Here is a 21,213-nt window from a genome sequence, read left to right on the forward strand (position 1 = left end):
GAGGCATGATCGTGCTGTGTCTTTGGCACAGGTGGCCTACCCGGACTGCAGCCCCATCATGATCCTCTCAGAAGCCTCCCTGGCAGATTTGAATACCAGGCTGGAGAAGAAAGTGAAGATGGACAATTTCAGGCCGAATATCGTGGTGGCAGGCAGCAATGCCTTTGAGGAGGTAAGCGGCTTCCTGCTTTTACGCTTGATGCCCAGATGTGCTCCTTAGGCAGTGCCAAGTCAGACCCTCTGAGGTCGGCAGCTGGGGAGGCTCTCCTCCTCCAAGGATCACCTTCGCCTTGTGTGGAGTTGTTCGCTTATTACTGCTGCCATCACCTCGCTGGCCTCAGGAGGCGCTGTTCACTCTCTTCAGTGCTCAGGCCCCAAAGCAAGCAATGGCAGCTCCAAATTGTAGCAAGTCTGGGACAAGGCTAGAATGTCTAATCATAGCTCAGAGATAACTAACGGGAAAAAAAAAAAAAAAAGATGAAGAGAACAGCCATCTCTCCCTTTCCTGTAGCATCCAGGGGTGCTCAAAGATTTGAGACTTCCGGAAGCCCCAGACCCCAAAGTGGAGCCCCAGGAGGATATAGGAGATCTGCCTGTGAACCAGGACCTGGGGACATTCCATGCTTGGCCTGAGTTCTCTCCCAGAGGACCCACATACTCCCCTATGTAGTTGAAACTAGAAATTTCCACCTTCCAAAGACTCAGCCCCTTGTAGCCGTAAAAGGACAGCCACATCAGAGCCCAGTTGTAACCTGCGATCTGTACAAGAAATACATATAGCCGGGTGTTGCTCTGTAAGGAGAAGGACCAGGAATCACATTAAACATTGGGGGTCAGCTCAACTTTGTAAGCACTGGAAATAACGACAACAAATACCATTTGCTGGGTGTTTACTGGGTGTCAGGCACAGAACCAATGAGTGGCTTCATGCAAATTGCTTAATTCGATCCTTAGGATCAAAGCCTACAGTCTGTGAAGTCTGTACTATTTTCTCCTTTTTAATAAGGAAACAGAAGCTTGCAGGTGTTACACAACTTGTTAGGCGTGGAAGTGGTGGCTTTGGATGAGAACCCAGGACTTGCAACTCCAGCTTCTGAGGAGCAGAGGTCATGGTTCCAGTCTAGAGATTCCAAGTAGTTAACTCTGAGGGGAGAGGCTCTTGAATACCTTATCAATTCTTTGCTCCCTTGGGTGACCACACATTTTTTGTGTGAGTGCAATGTGCCCCTATTTGCTGGTAAAGGTTGCCTTTTAGGGTAAACCTTTGCATGGAGGCTGGTATAAATCCGTGCACATGGAGGTACTTCATATTACTTGATAATGAAAAAAATAGCAAAGTATACAGAAGTTGTCTACTTGTTGACATTATCCTGTTGTTTGTTATCTAATTTCTTTAATTCCTCTCTACATTTTAAAAAATTGTTTTTAAATTGATCATCTATCATGGGCCGGGAGCTGTGGTCCATAATAAGAGCCCTGGATACAGAGATAAAAAGATACAGATCCTGCCCTTCAGAATTTCCCAACAGGAGAAGAATGGCTAGGAGACAATGACAGCCCAGCGTGAGTACTTTAACGCACTGCTTCTCAGGTGCCAGGGCTGCTTAGAAGTAGGGATGCCTAAATCTGCCTGGAGGAGGGGGGTGTGGGGTCAGAGAGGGGTCAAATCAAGCTACCCAGAAGCCATGCTGCATAGCTGTGTGTGCTGACGAAGGGGAGTGAGGGTCATGGTGGGTAAAGGAGGCCACCAGTTAGGAGACCTAAAAGCACGACAGGCCATTACATTAAGGGTGCCTGGGAGTATTTCAGAATCATAGGGACACTGGGGGTAAAGGAGAAGCGGCAGAAGGAGGGTGGACCTGGAGCTGCCTGAAGGCCAGCATGCCAAGGAGTTTGGATTTTATACTGTGGTAATGATTTTGAATGAGGAACTGATTATTGTTTGCATTCATCCAAGAAATATTGCCGAATTGCATGGTATTATGATTTGCACGCTGTGACTCTGGCCACTCTCTAGAAAGTGCATGGAAATTTAGGGAAACTGAGGCAGAAATATCAGTGCCATGCTTCATCCCCAGAGGGATATTAGCAGGACTTACCTGAAACCTGCATCAGAATCGTGATATGCCTGTGACTGTGTCGGCAGCACCATCCCAGGTGAATCTTGTGCAAACAGTGCCTGAGGAAGCACTGATTTAGGAGAGGTGAGGGGGCAAGGGTTACGGAGGGGGTGGGAGAAAAAGAACATTCTCAGACCATCAGCTCCTTGAGAGAAGAGACTTGATTTCTCCCCAGGAATAATCTAGATTTGGTGTGACCTGAAGTGGATAAAATTTGACGGTGCTCTTTAAGAAAAGAAAATATCAAAACCGAAATGAAGTGCAGGGTCTCAAAAGGGTCTGGGGCTTGAGACTCAAGCCTCATTAGCAAAATTCCCAGTAAACCCAGCTATTTCTCCCCTGTTCTCCTTTCCCATGCTGAAGAACAGAGGGTACAGAAGTATGGAGTCATTAGACACTTGTTAAACACCGAATGAAATTAGACTCAGTGTTAATAATGCAAGTTCCTAAAGACTGATTAGAAATTAGTCCAGGAAGCAAATATTCTTGCACAGGACTCCTGTAACTGGCCCATTCTTTTCTGAGAAACTTTCTTTCAGGGAATACAATTGTTCTCGATTTGTCTCCACAGAAGATAATCATTTTAGTTTAAGATCTTGAACCAGAGGAATAAGAAGAAATGATAATCCATTCCCGGCTAAAGAATTTTTGCTTTTCTGTAACTTGTCAACTAAGAATTTTTGCTCACCTCTAACTTGTTAAACTGAACCTAAGGCTGATGTAAACCTAACCGTGTTCTCTGAGGCAATTTGAGTGGGTGGAGTCTTTTTTTTTTTTTTTTTAATGTTATGGGACCTTGTGCCCCCAAGTCTGTTTGTTGTTTTGGTCCCGCATTGTGACGGATGGGCTTACAGAAATAGTACATAAGGTAGAATACTCTTATTTGAATAGAAGAGTCCTCTGGAAATGCACATTAAAAAATCTTTACTATAAAATGATGCTAATGTTGCTGATTTATTCTCCCTTAACTTAAGCAGACAAAGAGTTAAGGGCCTGATGAGTTAACCTGTCTACGTGGCACCATCACACAACTATAACCCTTCCAATCAGTGGGACTCTGTTAAATATTAATGTAAAATGATAATGCAGATAAATATTTCATAGACCAACTAATAATAAAAAATATAGCAAACCTAAGCACGGTACAAAAATTCAGGCCATTATCTGTTGCAGAATCAGAGAGTGATAGGAGGATGCGTTGTGCAACAGTTACTCTTTGTGACCCAAAGCACTTTGTACTTTTACTGTGTAACTCAGAATATTAAACAGATTTTAAAAAGCGGCTTCCTTTGGTCTAGTGTAGTGTGTTTGAACTCTGGGAACGTAGAGCAATCAAGTTTGAAAGTAATAAAATTGACCAATCCTTCTTCTCTCTAGTTGACCATTTCCCATATACACCCTGCCCTCACACGTGTAGCCTCCCCCATTATCAACATCACTCACTAGAGAGACACTTTTTTTTTTTTTTTTTTTTACCAAGGATGGACCTATACTGACATCATAGTCACCCAAAGTCCATAGCTGACCTTAGGGTTTACTCTCGGTGTTGTACGCATGTGGTGGACTGCAGGGGCTCCCCTCATCCCTTTCTGGCATGCCTTTCAAGTAAGGGGTCCCGTTTTCATCTGGGGAGCTTTTCTGACATCCCCACTTTTTTTTTTTTTTTTTTTTTTTTTTTTTTTTTTGCACTATGCGGGCCTCTCACTGTTGTGGTCTCTCCCGTTGCGGAGCAAAGGCTCCGGACGTGCAGGCCCAGCGGCCATGGCTCATGGGCCCAGCCACTCCACGGCATGTGGGACCCTCCCGGACCGGGGCACGAACCCGTGTCCCCTGCTTCAGCAGGCGGACTCTTAACCACTGCGCCACCAGGGAAGCCCTGACATCCCCACTTTGATAGGAGCCTCAAGCAAGGACCTCAGGTAAATTAGTCCTGATTTCGAAAAGCTAACACGATGAGCACATGGGAGACAGGAGTCTGGGTGGAGGGAGCAGTAATACAGTCACATTCCTGAAGAATTTGCCAACGGAGTTAGTGCCTTTACTCAAGGAGATCTCCTTATACATTTGCTTTTTTTGTTTCCATCTCAGTAACTCGAAATATTTGCCACAGAGACTTTTAGGGGCTGAGAAAGAGAGAACAGAAGCATGTGAAGCCAAACCCTAGGGAACTTCGGCCCCTCTCATATGAAGGACACATTGGAGGACGCTTCTTTGGGCTTCTTTCTGTACAGCCCCACAGAGCCCTTTCCATCACTGCATCCACGCAGTAAATAAAACACCCCTGAAAGCCCGCGGCAGGAAGACAAGCGGACTTAGAGTGGGAGGGAATGCATAGAGATCAGCTTGGGCTGTGGTTCCCACACTGGAACAATCCCCATCCCGGGTCCCAATTGCAGTCTGGGCGGAGGAGCTTTTTAAAGCACCCTGGTGACTCTGGCTTGAGCCAGGGCAGAGACCCTCTGGCCTGGGGTTTTCCTTGGGAGCAAGGTGATAATCAGATATGTCTGACTCCTGGCTGGAGACCAGGAGGGCCACATGGTCCTTCTGTCTCTGTGAGCTTGACCTTAACCTCCTTGAGCATCACTTTCTGATCTTAAGTGGGCAAGTTTTACTAAAGGATTTTAAAGGTTCTTTGCAGCCCTAGAGCTGTACAATTCCTGTTGCCTTTTTCTTCTCTCTGTTAATGTGTGTGTGTGTGTGTGTGTGTGTGTGTGTGTGTGTGTGTGGTCAAAAAGGCACTTTACCACAAAGGTCTCTCAGACCCCCTCTCTGACATGACCTCTTTTGTTGGCTTTTTTTTTGCGGTACGCGGGCCTCTCACTGTTGTGGCCTCTCCCGTTGTGGAGCACAGGCTCCAGGCGTGCAGGCTCAGCGGCCATGGCTCACAGGCCCAGCCGCTCTGCGGCATGTGGGATCTTCCTGGACCGGGGCACGAACCTGCGTCCCCTGCATCGGCAGGCAGACTCTCAACCACTGCGCCACTAGGGAAACCCATGTTGGCTTTTTTTTATTGAAGTATAATTGATTTACAATGTTGTGTTAGTTTCTGGTGTACAGCAAAGTGATTCAGTTATACACATATATATGTATATATATATTCCTTTTCATGTTCTTTTCCATTATAGTTTATTATAACATATTGAATATAGTCCCCTGTGCTCTACAGTAGGACCTTGCTGTTCATCTATTTTATACATAGTGGTGTGTATCTGTTAATCCCAAATTCCTCATTTATCCCCCCCTCCCTTTCCTCTTTGGTAATCATAGTTTGTTTTCTATGTCTGTGAGTTTATTTCTGTTTTGTAAATAAGTCCATTTGTATCATATTTTAGATTCCACATTTAAGTGATATCATATGATATTTGTCTTTCTCTGTCTGACTTACTTCACTTAAGTATGATAATCTCTAGGTCCATTCATGTTGTTGCAGGTGGCATTATTTCATTTGTTTTCATGGCTGAGTAATATTCCATTGCATATATGTATCACATCTTCTTTATCCATTCATCTGTCAATGGACACTTAGGCTGTTTCCATGTCTTGGCTACTGTGAATAGTGCTGCTATGAACACTGGGGTTCATGTGTCTTTTCTAATTAGAGTTTTTCTTGATATATGTTAGTTGGCATTTTTTAAAACAAACACTAATGTTGCACATACTATATTCCAACTTTTAAAAAAAAGTAAGTTAACAAGCACATTTTAATCTTCCTAACAATTGCACGAGGTCTATTTCTCAAGACTTGCCTCACTGTGCTTTTTCTCGTTCATCCGTGGTCCTGAATGCACAAGCCCTTGAGTATGTAAGACCTTGTTGAACTGAATTCAACAAGGGGCAGGGATTTGACCATTGAATTTTGTTCATCATATCTTACCCACCTCTAAGTATGTTATTTTTCAGATCAAGGAGGAAATAAAAGCCTTCGATGACAGTAGTACATGGGTATTCCCTTTGAGAAGGTATGATCACACAGACATACACATCTGAACATCATGAGCAAGGAGTGGCCATTTGCTTTACAAAACACCCCTAGAGATGAGCCCATCAAATACAGATGTTGAAGCAGAGAAGGTATTGTAGAGGCAGGTAGGAGTCATCGGATGGACCCCCACCCCCACCCCCCCGTATACCCAACCCTTTCCCTCTGTGTCCTCCGGAAGGCTGTGATTCACACGCCTGGACCCAGATGCTGAAGAGCAGCCCAGGCTGCTGCCTTTGGGAATCGGGGCTGGTGGCTGCCTCTCCCAGACTCTGCTATTGGTGGGTGTGGGACCCCCAGCATCTCAGTCAGAAGCTGAACCCCAAGGGGAGACTAGGATCTCTTACTGTCCACGAAACACTGGAATCCTCAGGACTCTAACCACCCTGAGAGGAGCCTGGTGTGTGGATGGGACACGAGCAGTCACATCAGCCCTGCAAACTGTCCCTCCGTGAATACGCATCAGAGAGACAGAAAGAGCCACATCTCAAGGTCTCTTCTTTCCTTTCTTGTTGCCTGTTACTGGTGTTCCGAAAAGTAGGTGACCCCTCCAGGGAACAGAAGCCAGCTTTGCTGGCTTTATCTAGCTTTGGGACGTCCTTCCCTTCTGCCTGGATTTTTCAAGTCCAAGTGCCTCCAAAGAGCAAATTCCTCCTGGCACATTTGTTATGCATTTAGGTTAACAGAAATGTATCTCCCGTAATTCTGTAGGATGTGAAGATGAAGTGGTTTACTTCTTTGCACAGGGTTGCTCAAACACGGGGTCAGGAGAAAGCCTTGAGGGCATCTGGAACCAGGGCTGCAGAGAAGTAGAAAGCTTCTTAATGATTTAATTCAAGAATCTTTTTAAGATACAGTTGATTTTTTTCTGATTATAAAAGTAATTTTTTAAAGTACCACATCGTCTGTATACAGTTAGAAAAATACAGAAAAATGTAAAGGAATAAAAATCCCTCACCCTCCTACTGTCAAAAAGTAGCCAGCAATAGCATTTTATTGTGTTTCCAATATTGTTTGTATGATATTGTATAGATAATTTTGAATCCCACCATTTTCACTTAATGGTATATGGCAAACACATCTCTATCTTTACAAATTCCTCATCAGCATAGTTTTCATAGTTCCATATTAGTTCATCACAGAACTATGCAATAACTTATTTAGCCATTCCTGTATAATCGGGCATTTAGGCTATTTTCCATTTCCCCTTACATGAATAATGAACAGCTCTGTAAAACAGTCTTTGTCTACATTTCTAAATTTACTCTTCAGAAATGCTGAACCAGCACTTTAAAGGCGCTCCGTATACATTGCCAAATTGCTTTGCAGAAACCCTGCACCAATCTATATTCCCACAAGCTCAGTGGAAGTATGCCCTTTTTCTTGTACTCCTGCCAGCATTGATGCCTGTAATCTTTACTTATCTGGTAAATGAAAAGTCATGTCTCATGTAAGTTGGTAATTCTCAGTGTATGGCATCCAGTGTTATTCAGTCTGTGAAGGAAGTTTGACCATGAGGTAGAGTTTTACTTCAGCTAAGGAAACAGTTCTTGCAAGTTCATATCATAACCAAGATTCTGGAACATTCCTGTTGGTAACAAACATTTATTGAGGGCTTCCTTGGTGCTAATCTCTAGGATGGATGCTAAGATTACCAAAGTGACCTCACTGTGTCTGCCTGCAAGGGTCTCAGGACGAAGCAGGATGTAGGACTCAGTAGGAGAAGGCTTGTGGTACTGGAAACATAATCATGTTATGTTTCTCTAGAGCCCAGAGAAAGGAGCACTCAGTGCAAAGTATGTGTGTGTATAGGGATCTCGTTGTAGGAAGAATGCCATGGGGTTTCTTTCTAGGGAGATTCGAACAGGACATTAAAGAATATCATTTTGCTTGTGTACCTTAAAAATAGAGAAACAGATTTTGGTTTGAGATAGCTTAACTGTGCGGTGTAATGGGAAATATCTATTCGGTCTTTGGCCCCTGTTCCTGGCACAGCTCCTAAAACCCTTGGAATTTCCTGACTGACAAGGGTGACAGGAACGTTTTTTGTTAATAACAAGCCCCTTTCAATCACACCTAAGTTTATGGTAATGAGGTGAATGTCAGGATGGGTGAGGCAGGTAGATAGCTTCAGGAGGGAGCTTGGTCACCAGAAAAACCAAGACATGATTACAGTGTGGAACTTTCAGCCCCATCCCAGACTTCCAGGGAGGCGAGAGGGGCTGGAGGTTGAGTTTAATGATTTAATCAGTCATGCCTAAGTAATGAAACCACCATAAAACACCTAAACGATGGGGTTTGGAGAGCTCACTGATTGGTGACACATTAGGGTGCTGGGAGGGTGGTGCATTTGGGGACAGCACAGAAGCTCTGCCTGTGCTCTTCCCCCATACCTTGCCCTGTGCCTCTCTTCCATTTGACTGTTCCTGAATTGTATTCTTTATAATAAACTGGTAATAGTAAAGCACTTTCCTGAATTCTGTGAGCTCTTCTAGCAAAATATGGAGCCTCAGAAGGGGTCATGGGAACCCTTGATTTATAGCTGGTTGGTCAGAAGTACGGGAGACTTGGGACTTGCAGCTGGCGTCTGAAGTGGGGCAGTCTTGCGGGACTGAGCCCTGAACCCATGGGGTCTGTGCTAACTCAGAGCAGTTAGTATCAAAATTGAGTTAAATTGTTGGACAGCAGTGGGTGTCAAAGAATTGCAGAACTGGTGTTGGATAAGACACCATGTATTCGTTGTCAGAAAGAATCTGAGAAACTTTCTAGACTAAAATGATGTTTTTAAATGTGTCGTTGGGATTATAATGCGTTGTATAAAAAGTAAAATGAAAAAAATGAAAGAAAAATTTATTATAAAAAGCAAATAATACTATTTAAACTTGAGAAGCCTTCCAAATATATTGCTATAAATATATACACACAGGTATTTAAACAGATTTGTTTTACATAGATGGAATCATCCTACATGTAGTATATATATCTAGGTGTGCTTTTTTCACTCAGCAACATCTTGAACATTATTCAGCGTTAATAAATGTAGATTCACACCCTCCTTGCTAATACCCAAACAGTAAGTCTGCATGCATATAGCCAGCCTCTAGTAGATGACTTTCTGAGCCTATGGTAATCTTGTCCAGTCATTGATACCAAGCCAGAAAATTACTTAAAGATTTCTAGACAAAAATTTTGTTTATTTACTTATTCATTCCTTCGAATTATCCCAACATAGCCTAAAACTTCTTCTAACAATTGTATGTATGACACAGTATAATGAACTGATGAGTAGCCATTAAAGAATCAGGAGCAGCGGAAGGAAAGCACGGATCATGTATCTGAGATTTGGGAGGGGAAGGGCTCAGGTGGTAGTAGGCGGGCAGGACCTAGGGTATAGGTGCCCAAAGGCTCTGTAGCTGTTGGTCTGATTAGAACTGCTGATCTGATCTGTGCTCCTCAGGAGAATTCCTTTGTAGACCACGAAACAGCAGACCCACTCAGGCTTTTGCCCTCTGTCTTTCCTTCTTACTTTCAAATGTCTTGTCTGTCTATGGTTAGTTGGTTATTCAAGAGCTTACCTGGACCTACATTCTCACCTGGCACTCTCCTTTCTCTCTCTCTCTCTCTCTCTCTCTCTCTCTCTCTATATATATATATATATATATATATCCATAGAAAAATATGGAATATATACAAATATATGTATATATCCATGTATACATGTGTATGTGTAGCCACAAGTATATATGTATATAATCATAGAACATACATAGAGAGAACCATAACATATATAGAGAATGATGGATAAACATTCTCTCTATATAGCTATTCCGTCTCTCTAAATATATGTATATAACTGTGTGTGTATAGCCATATGGAGAGAGAGAGAGAGATTCATCTCCTGGCGCACCCAGCTTTTGCTGGGCACATGCCCATATGCACTCCAATGAAGGTCTCCAACAAACAGACATCCTCCCCTGTGCTGTTCTGTGTGTTCCTCAGAAATGACTCCAAACCCTTCTTTTATGTCTTTCTCTGGATGCTTCTTGTGATAGGAAACCATGTAGTCTTAATTTAGTGTTTACAAAATGCCTGCAAATTAATAGTAAATTCTCAGGATTCTTCCACAGAGCTGAGCCCTTTATGTATAGTACTTTCCCCTTTCTCCCTGCTTTCTTTCTTCCTTTCCTTTCTTCTTCCATCTCAAAAACTCCATGGTTTTTTCTGTGTTCTCTCTAAATGGCCTGGATTTTGCCAGGCTGCAGAGAGACTGCCTACCAGCAGGGGGAGCTGCAAGCTCTTGGAGCTGTTTCTGTGCTTAGGGAAGACACCTCGGGTGTCTAGTAGAATGTAATGAAAAATTTGATTTCCTATATTCTTTAATTTAAATTTTCTACAATTTAAAATGCATTATTATTTTCTCTAATAACATAATTAATAATTTCATTTAACTTAATTTGCTTAGTGCATTTTTTTTTTTACTGCAAGTAAGGCTGTACACCAAAAGTCTGACAATCAGATCAGGATGGGTGATGTTATCATATAAACTGATTAATATTTTAGGAGGTAATTAGAACTGGCATTTGGGGGGCTTCATACAATTCATATGAAAACGGGTAATTTGTTATTCTAAACTGGGTACTTCAGTTGTGTAATAGCGTTAAGAGCAGATTAAATGTCTTGTTAAACTAGGAAACCTAACTGAACTTTTCAGACTTCCTGCTTTATATCACAGTCACGAGGCCGACTTTCCACAGATAATGTTGTTTTGAAATATGCGATTGCTCAGCACTTGTAAAAAGAAATTGAACGTTGGCGGGGGTGGAGGGCTACTTGGAAAGCTGAGTGGGGGCGTGGTTCGGCCCAGGCTGCCTGATGGGCTCACGTTACTGTGGCCGCAGTGCCCTCGTGTGGCCAAGTGCGTCCAGCCTTTTTAGCCGCTTCCGGGCCAGGGTACCACAAGGCCCATCACTTCCCGAGGCAGGAGCTCTTATTACTTGGTCATACTCCACCTTCCTCCAGGAAGTTAGCTAGGCACTATGGCTGCCTTGCAGTTTTGCGTTCGAACATTGCTCGTAAAAAGTCCTGGCTAGGCTATAGAGATTCCATTTTACGTTATGTGGGTTTGCCTTTTACAAGGGTTACACAGTTCCCCCCTCAACGGGTTGTTTGGAACGCAGAGTTTATTTCCGCACAGAAACAGTTTCATAAATGATGGTTGGGAACCCAGGGTGTTCACAGAGACCTCCTTACTTCAGTCATATCCCGCAGGAGATTTCTGAGTTGGGAAGACCCAGTTAGGTACTGGACTTCCTTTTGTGCCTTTGCTGAATCACCCCTATAGGCCCTGGGGGGTTAGTGTATCCCTGAAAGAGGACCCTAGCATGATTGGAGCCTGGTCATCAATGGGGAGGGGGAAATGTTACATGAGAGGCCCCACCCCCTGCTCTGCCCTGCTTCCTGCAGGGACAGACTGCTCTCCTCTCCTGTCCTTGGGGGAGTGAGCCCAGTGGGTGAGAGGAATAGATGCCTCATTGCCTCACGTGGAGGTTGATTTCTCACCAAATCCGTTAGACCCATGGTCTCTGAAAACCTCACTTGGGTTGAGATCAGGAAACAATTTTTCAAGGGTCATTTTTTCTTTTTGCATCTAGTTATAAGTACTGTTGGTTTATGGAGCCTGGAGTGAAGCCCCAGTGAAGCCCGACGCCTCCCGCCTCTCCTCTGGTGGCCTGGACAAAGGATTGTCCTGTGAAATTCAAACTTTGCAGATAGATGGCTTTCCTGTTAGCAAGAGAGAGCTGTAATATACCCTCCTCATATATATATGTGTATATGTGTGTGTATATGAATGTGTATATGTATATATAATGTAATCTGTATAACCTCCATATATGTATGTATGTGTGTGTGTAGATAGATATATAGATGGGTATAGTTAGAAGCTGGGTGATTAAAAGTCCTGCTTCAGAATCAGAAAGGTTTTCAAACCTAACTGCTGCAACACTGAGAAAACTTTTTAATCTCTCTTTGCCTCCTTATCTTTGTGTAAAAATGGGACCAAAACAGTACCTCCCTCAAAGTCCTGAGGTTTGATGGAAGCCCTGAGGCAGACGTTGGCAGGATCTACCACGGTTCAAGGGTGGGAAAGCAAAGCAGGGCCGGCGGCCGTGACTGGCCGGAGCAGGGGACAGGCTGCCGCTCTGCGGAGGTGGAGGTGTTGGATGGATGAAACTCAGAACTGACTTTTCTTGGGTCATGTCCCACTCATCAAAGAACCATCAGATTGTAACTTGGCTTCCATTGTAGCTTAGCAAAAGGAAAGAGTGGGCAGTCTTGCAAGTTTTCCGCTTCTCATTATCTATCATGAACTTGACCTGGAGTTGTTTACGGTCCTCATGGCAAACTACCACCTAGAGAAGATCTATTTTTGCTGTGCTGAAAGGGGCAGGCTTCTGAGACCAAGTCAAGAGCTGGATCCTGGACTCACCAACACACTGCCTCCACTTGAGTCCTTTTGGGGGAATACTTCGTGGCATCCTCTTGCACTGCTTTCTTCTGCTAGCTTCATAGGACCAGCCAAAGAATAAACTGCTATAAAGACTGATGAAGCCTTAATTCAAAAAATACCTTTTTCTTTTCTCCTAGGACACCTGGAGTGAGCTCTTCATTGGCGACGTAGAAATGAAAAAGGTTTTGGCTTGTCCCAGGTAAGGACTGTCTGGCGTGTGGCACGCTCATCGGTTCTTAACTGTCCCCTAACCCTTTGTTATTGTGTGACAGGTGCATTATGACCACGGTGGACCCAGATACCGGAGTGATCAGCAGGAAGGAGCCTCTGGAAACCCTGAAAAGGTAGAACATCCACGTGTCCAGTGTATTTCTATATTATCCCCATCCTTTGAACCACTTGTGGCTGTAGGTGTTCTGTCTGGGCACCTCTCTGCTCTCTGCTTGTTTTGTGTCTGTTGTTTAATGTACGTGAGTATTTGTGGCTTTCTCTTTTTTTCTAGATGGATCTTCGAGTGCTTTGGACAAATTTTTAATTGTATAATCCTACATTTTGAAATTTTCGTCTCTCTCACATCAATTTTTTTTTTCTTTCGGTATGCGGGCCTCTCACTGTTGTAGCCTCTCCCGTTACGGAGCACAGGCTCCGGACGCGCAGGCTCAGCGGCCATGGCTCACGGGTCCAGCTGCTCCGCGGCATGTGGGGTCCTCCCGGACCGGGGCACGAACCCGCGTCCCCTGCATCGGCAGGCGGACTCTCAACCACTGCGCCACCAGGGAAGCCCTCTCACATCAATTTTTAATAACCTTTTCATGTGTATTTCCAAATTAAGACCTCGAGTCATTTTATTTTTGTTGCAACTCACATTTATTTGATAGAATCAATGTCAAGAATATGAGAATTGTTGAGGAAGCCTGGAGTTCAGGGCAGGTCCATTTTGAGATTGTACAGGCATTTATTTCCATGAGTTGTGAAGCTGGAAGTACACATGCAAATAAAGTATTTATTTTAAGTAACACGTACAAGTTTCTTCTTTTGGGCTCAAAACGAAGCCATAGAAAAACTGTTCAGACTCTCAGGATACTTCTAGAAAAACCAGGATTATTTGCAGTTTGACTAATTGCCAAGACTTCTCTGTCCACATTTTAGAAAAGGCTTGCTGTTTATTTATAGAGAACCTGAGAATGAACGCTTGAATTCCACTGCGAGCACTTAGGTTATTCCCTCTGTGTGCCTAAGGGTGAATTTTTGCTTCTTTCAGCTACCGCCTGTGTGATCCTTCCGAGAAGCCCATTTACCAGTCATCCCCACTTTTTGGGATCTACTATTCGGTGGAAAAAATTGGAAGCCTGAAAGTTGGTGACCCCGTGTACCAGATGGTACAGTGACAGATCCACTAGGTAAAGGGCAATCTTTGCTTCTGGAATGCAGTGCCTTGACGCCATGGCCACATTTTCTTGTGTTGAGATGTTTTTACGTTTTGCTGCTTTAATTCTTGGGAGAAAGAGCAGTTTGAGTTCTGATCTTTGGAGCTGGAAAATGCCCCTTATTTTTATTCCCCGCAGCAATCAGCATTCTTGCAGCCTCCTCCACCTCCCTTACACATCCAGTTATAAAATGTGGTTGCAGGAGCTCCAGCAGAAAGACAGGTTTGGGTCCCAGTTCATTAGGAAACATCATGAAGGAATAAGAAAGTGAAGGTGAGCGGCTCTGGAGAGTTCTGTATTTATTTTTTGTGTCTGTGATAGAAAAGTGAAGGGGAAATGTATAGACTATTCAAAGTCAACTTGGAGGAAATATGTTAAATCAAATGCTTGTTATCAAATGTATTTTCTTTATTTTTTATTTTTCGCGGTACGCGGGCCTCTCACTGTTGTGGCCTCTCCCGTTGCGGAGCACAGGCTCCGGACGCGCAGACTCAGCGGCCATGGCTCACGTGCCCAGCCGCTCCGCGGCATATGGGATCTTCCCGGACCGGGGCACGAACCCGCATCGGCAGGGGGACTCCCAACCACCGTGCCACCAGGGAAGCCCATATCAAATGTATTTTTAAAATATGGTTTATAGTGTGAAAAAAATCGGTGCAACAAGGTGCCTGGATTCTGAATCTTAAGGAAGAAAATAGTGTTCTCACGTTGAGTTCATTGGGCCAAATAAAATTCAGACTCCTGGAGCATAATGCCTACCCCCCAAATTATAGGAATGGGAAAGTCAGTCAGAAGACTTCAAATTGAAGATTATAAGTAACTCTTCTCATAAAATCTATAACCCCGATCTTAAAGTCCCTTCATCTCCAAAACCCTTGACCATTCTTCTCTTTAATTCTGACCTGGCTTTCACACCTTCTTGCCTGACCATCCTTCAGGACAATGTGGCACAGTGGTTTAGACAGTCTAGATCGATCCTTAGGCAGACTTGGGTTTATAATCCTAGCAGTTCCCTTTCCTAACTCTGTTGAGTTATTTAATCCCTCTATCCCTCTAAGCCTCAGTACTCTTACCTGCACAGTGGGAGTAAAAATAGTACTCACCAAAACAACCAATACAAGTTATTTTGAGGGTTAATTCATATGAAGTTGTAGCATTGCATGGAAAGTGGTCCATAAACATTAGTTACGATCTTTATTGTCATCATTGCAACAAGTACTCCATGTAGGGCCCAGTCTCAGGTGCCATAGTGAATAGAAAGATGAGACAGGCTGGGCAAAAAAGAAAGAAACTTCTCCTGGCTATGGTCAGGCATGTACATAACCATATTACATCTTTCATACTACATCATACATACATGTTACATATTTCGTCAGTCTGAGGATGCCTATTTTCCCCACATTTTAAAACCTCTGAAATCAGAAAGCTTCTTATAACATTTCAGGGTGTCTTCTAGAAAAACCTTGGTATGCACAGAATAATATATCTTAGGGTTGATGTATCTTGGAGTTGATGAAATACAGTAAATGCTAGAGAAAAAAATTGTGAAAGTCCCAAGTGCCTACCATTTCTAAGAACATCTGGGGAAAACGGACCCAAGCCTGAGTCATCTAGCTTGAGTGGAACTGATCCTGTGTCCCTGCTGGCCAGGCTGCCATTCACAGGACCTGGACGGGTAACTGAGCCAATATCTTTCACATGTTGTCTGCATTTGAAGGACCCATTGGCCTCTGAAGTACCTTAACAGCGAGGGGTCATCAGTATTGCTCAGTCTCAGACCTCCTCAAAATCAGATCCTGTTGTGTTGCAGTGGACGGAGGTGAGTCCCTCCGTGTCCCACCCATGTTTCACTCACATTCAGCCATTTCCAATAATCTTAGCTCCCAGAACCCTTGTGTTAGAAAGCCTAAGATAATGTATTATCTTTTGTAGTCCTTCTAGGGTCTCTGTGAGATAGATGTGATAATCAGCATTTTCCGGGGCAAGAAACAAAGGCTCAGATAGGTCAGCTGACCAAGAGGAGGCTTGAAGCCTATTATAGGTTCTTGAAAGTTAGTTTGCCAGTAAAGGTCGCTGTGGAAACTGTGTAAGTCCAAATCATGATCAAAACGGTGCGTTTGGACGATTGTCCTGAGAGCCATGTGTGGAATGGACAGGAGGCAGGTGAGAGGGGAGGGGAAAGGCCAGGCAGGGGTGACAGCATGTGATTTAAATGGGGAGGAGGTCACGGGCGTGGAGAGGCAGTGTGGCGTGCCCAGATGCTCAGCGTGATGTGGGTGCTGTTTGCCCTTTGGTCCTAAGCTCCTTTTCAGCTTTTTTAAAATCACTTTTCAGCTTTTTTTTTTTATCACCACTCCCCTGCCAAACCCTGAGCGCTTCCCGATGGCTGTCTCCTGCTTCTCTGCTCTGAACATTCTTCTACTCCACGAGTGCCCTGAGAGCCAGCCCTTCAGAGTCCCATCAGGGGAACATGGTCATCCCTGCTGCCTGCCCCCCAGGGCACCGAGAGGTTTCCTCTCTGGTGGGCATTTCTGTTGGGCTTTAAACATAACAGGGTTGCTCCCCTACTTTGATTGTGAGCCTACCGTAGTTTCTGATTCCGGAGGGTCTCCTTTATCCAACAGGTTGGTTAAAGCCATTAAGAAAAATAGCTGTTAATACTTGCACTAGGGTTACTTGAGTTGTTTTTTTAAATCCATTTAAAATATAATTATACAAAAGTTTATCTGTTCCATTATAAATGCAATTCATGTTCATCACAGCAAATTTAGAAGACACCAGAAATGTAGAAGAAAAAACCACCCATTTTTACCATTTGTAAATTTTATTTTGGTTTGTTTTTTGTCTGTTTAAGGTAGCCATGATCTATATTATATCATGAGCTGTATGATTATATATCATATATAATGCAGATATATATTATATATAATTTATATATATACAAATATGTATCTGTCGACTGAAGAAAAATACACAACCTAAAAGTTGTGAGTTAAGTCTTATTGGGGGATTTTACTGAGGATATAGCCTGGGAGACAGCCTCTGAGCTAGCTCTGAGGAACTGCTCTGAAGACATAAGGGAGAAGCCAGGATATATATGAGTGTTTTGCTGGGGAAAAAAAAAATGTAGTCGAACTTCAAAAGATGACTGCTAATCACAAGGAGTAGACATCTCAATTTAATGATTTTAGTGCTTTTCTGCCTATGGGAAGGTGCAAGAGTCTGGGCTCATTGAAATTATTCCTTAGTTATGCACCTTAATGATCTAGGGCCAGTATTCAAAGCACGGAATGCTTTCTGTTTTTCTCCATCCTGAATTCTCCTCAGGGCACACCTTCCTTGGGCTTCTGCAGTTGCTGATGGCTTGATCCTCGTAGAACCGGAATGGTGGGCAACACTTTTTGTTTACTGGAAGGGCAGGCAACATTCCCTGCCCACATATCATATGATATATGTATACACACGTATGTATATCTATGAACTACGAGCTTATGAATATGTATCTATGAATTACAAACTAGGTATCATAAGCACTTTCATAGTCCTCCAACCTATTAAAATGTCATTTAAAAAATTAATTAATTAATTAATTAATTAATTTGGCTGTGTTGGGTCTTCATTGCTGCGCGCGGGCTTTCTCTAGTTGCAGCGAGATGGGGCTACTCTTCTTTGTGGTGCGCGGCTTCTCACTGCGGTGGCTTCCCTTGTTGCGGAGCACGGGCTCTAGGCGTGCGGGCTTCAGTAGTTGCAGCACGTGGGCTCGGTAGTTTTGGCTTGCGGGCTCTAGAGCGCAGGCTAAGTAGTTACGGTGCACGGGCTTAGTTGCTCTGCAACATGTGGGATCTTCCCGGACCAGGGCTCGAACCCGTGTCCCCTGCATTGACAGGCAGATTCTCAACCACTGCGCCACCAGGGAAGTCCTAAAATGTCATTTTTGATGGCTTCATAACATTACGTGACACGGTTTAAACACCATTTTACAGTATTTGACACTCGAACTATATCCAATTTTGTTATCAATAATATTCATTTTAAAATTGTTTTTCTAAAAGTTAGGTTTCTAAAGGTGGAATTATTGCCTCAAGGGGTGTAGGCATATTTTTTAGCATCTTGACCAATTGCTTTCCAAAGGGTTCTTCTCATCTGCACCCCAACCTGTCATATGAGAGAGAGATCCCTGGCTCTGGCCTTTGCCGAGGTAATTTGGTACAGGACATAGTTTATATTTTGCGCATTTTAACCTTATAAGTGACTGGTTTGTGCATGTTTGAATTATTTATGACTGGTAAGAGAAACAGCCAGATAAGTAGGGATTCTTACAATTTTTTCAGGTTTCAGCATCCCGGAGGCACTGATCAGGATTTTAATGAACACAGCAGCACCACCTGGGCAAATTCTTATTACCCATCCTGTGACCATCTTCATCGTAGAAATGAATCTCTTTTTGGAGTTAACGGATGCTCTGAGTTAATGCAAGGAAAGTATGAGAGGTGATTTGGGAATAATAACATATGTAGATTTTAGATAATGAAGACTTTTAAAATAAATAAAATTGCCGATAAAATTAATGTTATGGTAGCTACTGCACTTCTGCAATCCCTGACATTAATATTGTTGAATAAAGAAAGTCTAAAGGACAAAATAATGTCATTTGCAGCAACATGGATGCAAATAGAGATCATCATATGAAATGAAATAAGTCAGAAAGAGATAAATACCATATGATATCACTTATATGTGGAATCTAAAATACGGCACAAATGAACCTATCTATAAAACAGAAGCAGACTCATAGACATAGAGAACAGACTTATGGTTGCCAAGGGGGAGCAGGGAGGGAGAGGGATGGACTGGGAGTTTGGGGTTGGTAGATACGAACTGTTACATTTAGAATGGATAAACAAGGTCTTAACGTATAGCATAAGGAATTGTATTCAATATCCTGTGATGAACCATAATGGAAAATAATATAAAAAAATGTAAAAAAACGTTTAAAGAATCAGCTAAAAAGCTACACAATGTTTTTGAATGTTTATATTTTATTACCTATCATTCTGTGTTTTAGGAGACATGGGAAACATCAGGTTTCCTGATATGCCTTTACATGTTAACATACAAATTCCTATTAATGACATGTTAACACACAGATTCTTATTGGTTGGTTTTTACATCGCTATTGAGTCCTGTTGACTTTTTGCTTGTGTGGTTTTGACCCCACCATTATGGAATCAGGTTTTATTTGAGAATGGAAATTATTCTGTAGACTTTGCTTCTATGTTTGATTATGCCTTTATTAAGCCAGGTAAAAGTAATTGTAACTGACAGATACACCAAGTACGAATTCTAAGTATGATAAAGAAAAGAATGGGATTTGAAAGAGAATGGAATTTTGAGAGTAGGAGGATGGAATCACGAAACTATTCTATTAGATGCCAGTGATTTTTGAACTATTTTGGTATGACTAGAGCAAGAATTCTCACTGATGTAATACGAGAATGAATGAACTCACAATTTTGTGGTTTCTTTCATATTAATAAATGTGATTCTCAGTTGTACTTTTTCTTTGGTATTTCTGAGTCTGCTTCCAGGACTTTTCTCATTTTGTATTAAAGCTTCAGTCACTGTCATTCATTGTTCTTTACCCTTTCTGATAGACTAGCAGAGGTGCAGTCGGACTCCACAGATGTTACCTCCTGTCATTGGTGGGGTAGGGCCATCATAAGCTACACAGATAGCCCGTCTGAGGCGTGATGGCCAGTGACTGCCTGGGGACCACCTGGTGCCCGCCTGGTGCCCTGTGAAGAGCAGCTGTTCCTTCCTTCTCCACTCTCCTTCGCTGGGTTCTGGGCCTGAAATTCACCTCCACTCCCAGTACCCTGTGAGGTAAAAGTGTTCACTTAGCTATATCCCTGGGTGAAGTTTGGAAATGATGAAATTGAAAAATCATGCTCACTTTAAAGTCAACCGTTAAAGTAGAGAAGCAACTTTTTTCCTGTTAAATTTCCGAAGAGAAATTAGGGAGGGAAGTAAACAGAAGTAAACACAATTTAGTGCCCCTGAGCTGCCCTTTCTGTGGAGCACGTGGAGCTCAAGTCCTGGCTGTTCTGTGCTGCGTTGCTGTTCACTCTGTGCCCCCAACCCACCGCCCCGCCACTGCTTCCCCTCTGCCCGCCCCCACCATGGTGCACATCACCACCAGTCAACCTTTCTTCTGGGGAAGCTAGATTCATGCAAGCCCCTTCTTCCTCCAGCTCTGTACTCTGAACTCAGTTCCTGGATTTCACAGGAGTGGGCAGGGAGGGCGTACCTGGGGCGGGACGAGAAAAGTAGGACAGATATACTCTGTTTAGGCCTAAATATTTATGGTGGGGAACAATGTCCAAGGACAGATCTTTGCTCAGTACTGAAAGGCCCTGAGGTGTGTTGCCATCTGGGGAAAGAGGATTTACTGTCCTTTGGAAACTGACCCTTCTGTGATGTGAGACACCCTCTATGTGCATGGATGATTTTGATGAGGTCTTGTACCATCCTGGCCCGTGTGCTGAGCTGAGCCTGAGAGCAGCTCTCTCCTTGGCCAAACCTTACTCAAGCTCCTCTGAGCCCTCTTCTCGACTGGGCCTCCACCTTGCCTATCGCCTTGTCAGACCTGCCTAGCTCAGTTTTAACAAGAATCCTGAAGCCCAGTTTTCGAGAGAATCCCTACCTTTGATGTTTCCGCTTAGTAATTTTTCAGCCACTCGCTCCCTCCCTGTGCTCCTTGGCTATAGATCCCCAGATGTCTTTGCTGTATTCAGAGTTGTATTCAATAGTTTTCATTTTCTAATTGACATATAACATTGTATTAGTTTAAGGGGCACAACGTAGTGATTTGATATGTATACATATAAATAAAATGATATTTGTATATATAAATGAAATGATATGTGTGTGTATTCATGAAGTCAGAATAAGTTTAGTGAACATCCATCACCTCATAGAGTTACAATAGTTTTTCTTGTGATGAGAACTTTTAAGATCTAATATCTTAGCAATTTTTAAATACACAATACAGTATTGATATGTATAATCACCATGCTGTACATTACATCCCCAGGACTTATTTTTCTTATAACTGGAAGTTTGTACTTATTGACCACCTTCACCCATTTTGCACATCCCACCCCCATGTCTGGCAACCAC

General features: G+C 43.1%; 1 protein-coding gene across 2 annotated transcripts in view; it reads left to right on the forward strand.

Moving 5' to 3' along the window:
* The window catches only part of MTARC2 (mitochondrial amidoxime reducing component 2), a 35,095-nt gene extending 15,365 nt beyond the window's left edge, over window positions 1–19,730 (forward strand). Inside the window, exons 4-8 of one of the 2 annotated variants that reach the window (XM_082833272.1) lie at window positions 32–172; window positions 12,745–12,806; window positions 12,880–12,951; window positions 13,869–14,007; window positions 14,173–15,733. In XM_082833272.1, the coding sequence (XP_082689398.1) occupies window positions 32–172; window positions 12,745–12,806; window positions 12,880–12,951; window positions 13,869–13,995 (402 nt within the window). In that variant the 3' untranslated portion in view covers window positions 13,996–14,007; window positions 14,173–15,733. Of the gene's footprint in view, window positions 1–31; window positions 173–12,744; window positions 12,807–12,879; window positions 12,952–13,868; window positions 14,008–14,172; window positions 15,734–18,365 lie in introns of those variants that run through there. The other variant, XM_082833271.1, reaches the window with a different exon arrangement.
* Window positions 19,731–21,213: the final 1,483 nt, after the last annotated feature.

The sequence above is a fragment of the Leucopleurus acutus genome, assembly GCF_964270905.1.
Source record: "Leucopleurus acutus genome assembly, chromosome: 2".
NCBI classification, from domain to species: domain Eukaryota; kingdom Metazoa; phylum Chordata; class Mammalia; order Artiodactyla; family Delphinidae; genus Leucopleurus; species Leucopleurus acutus.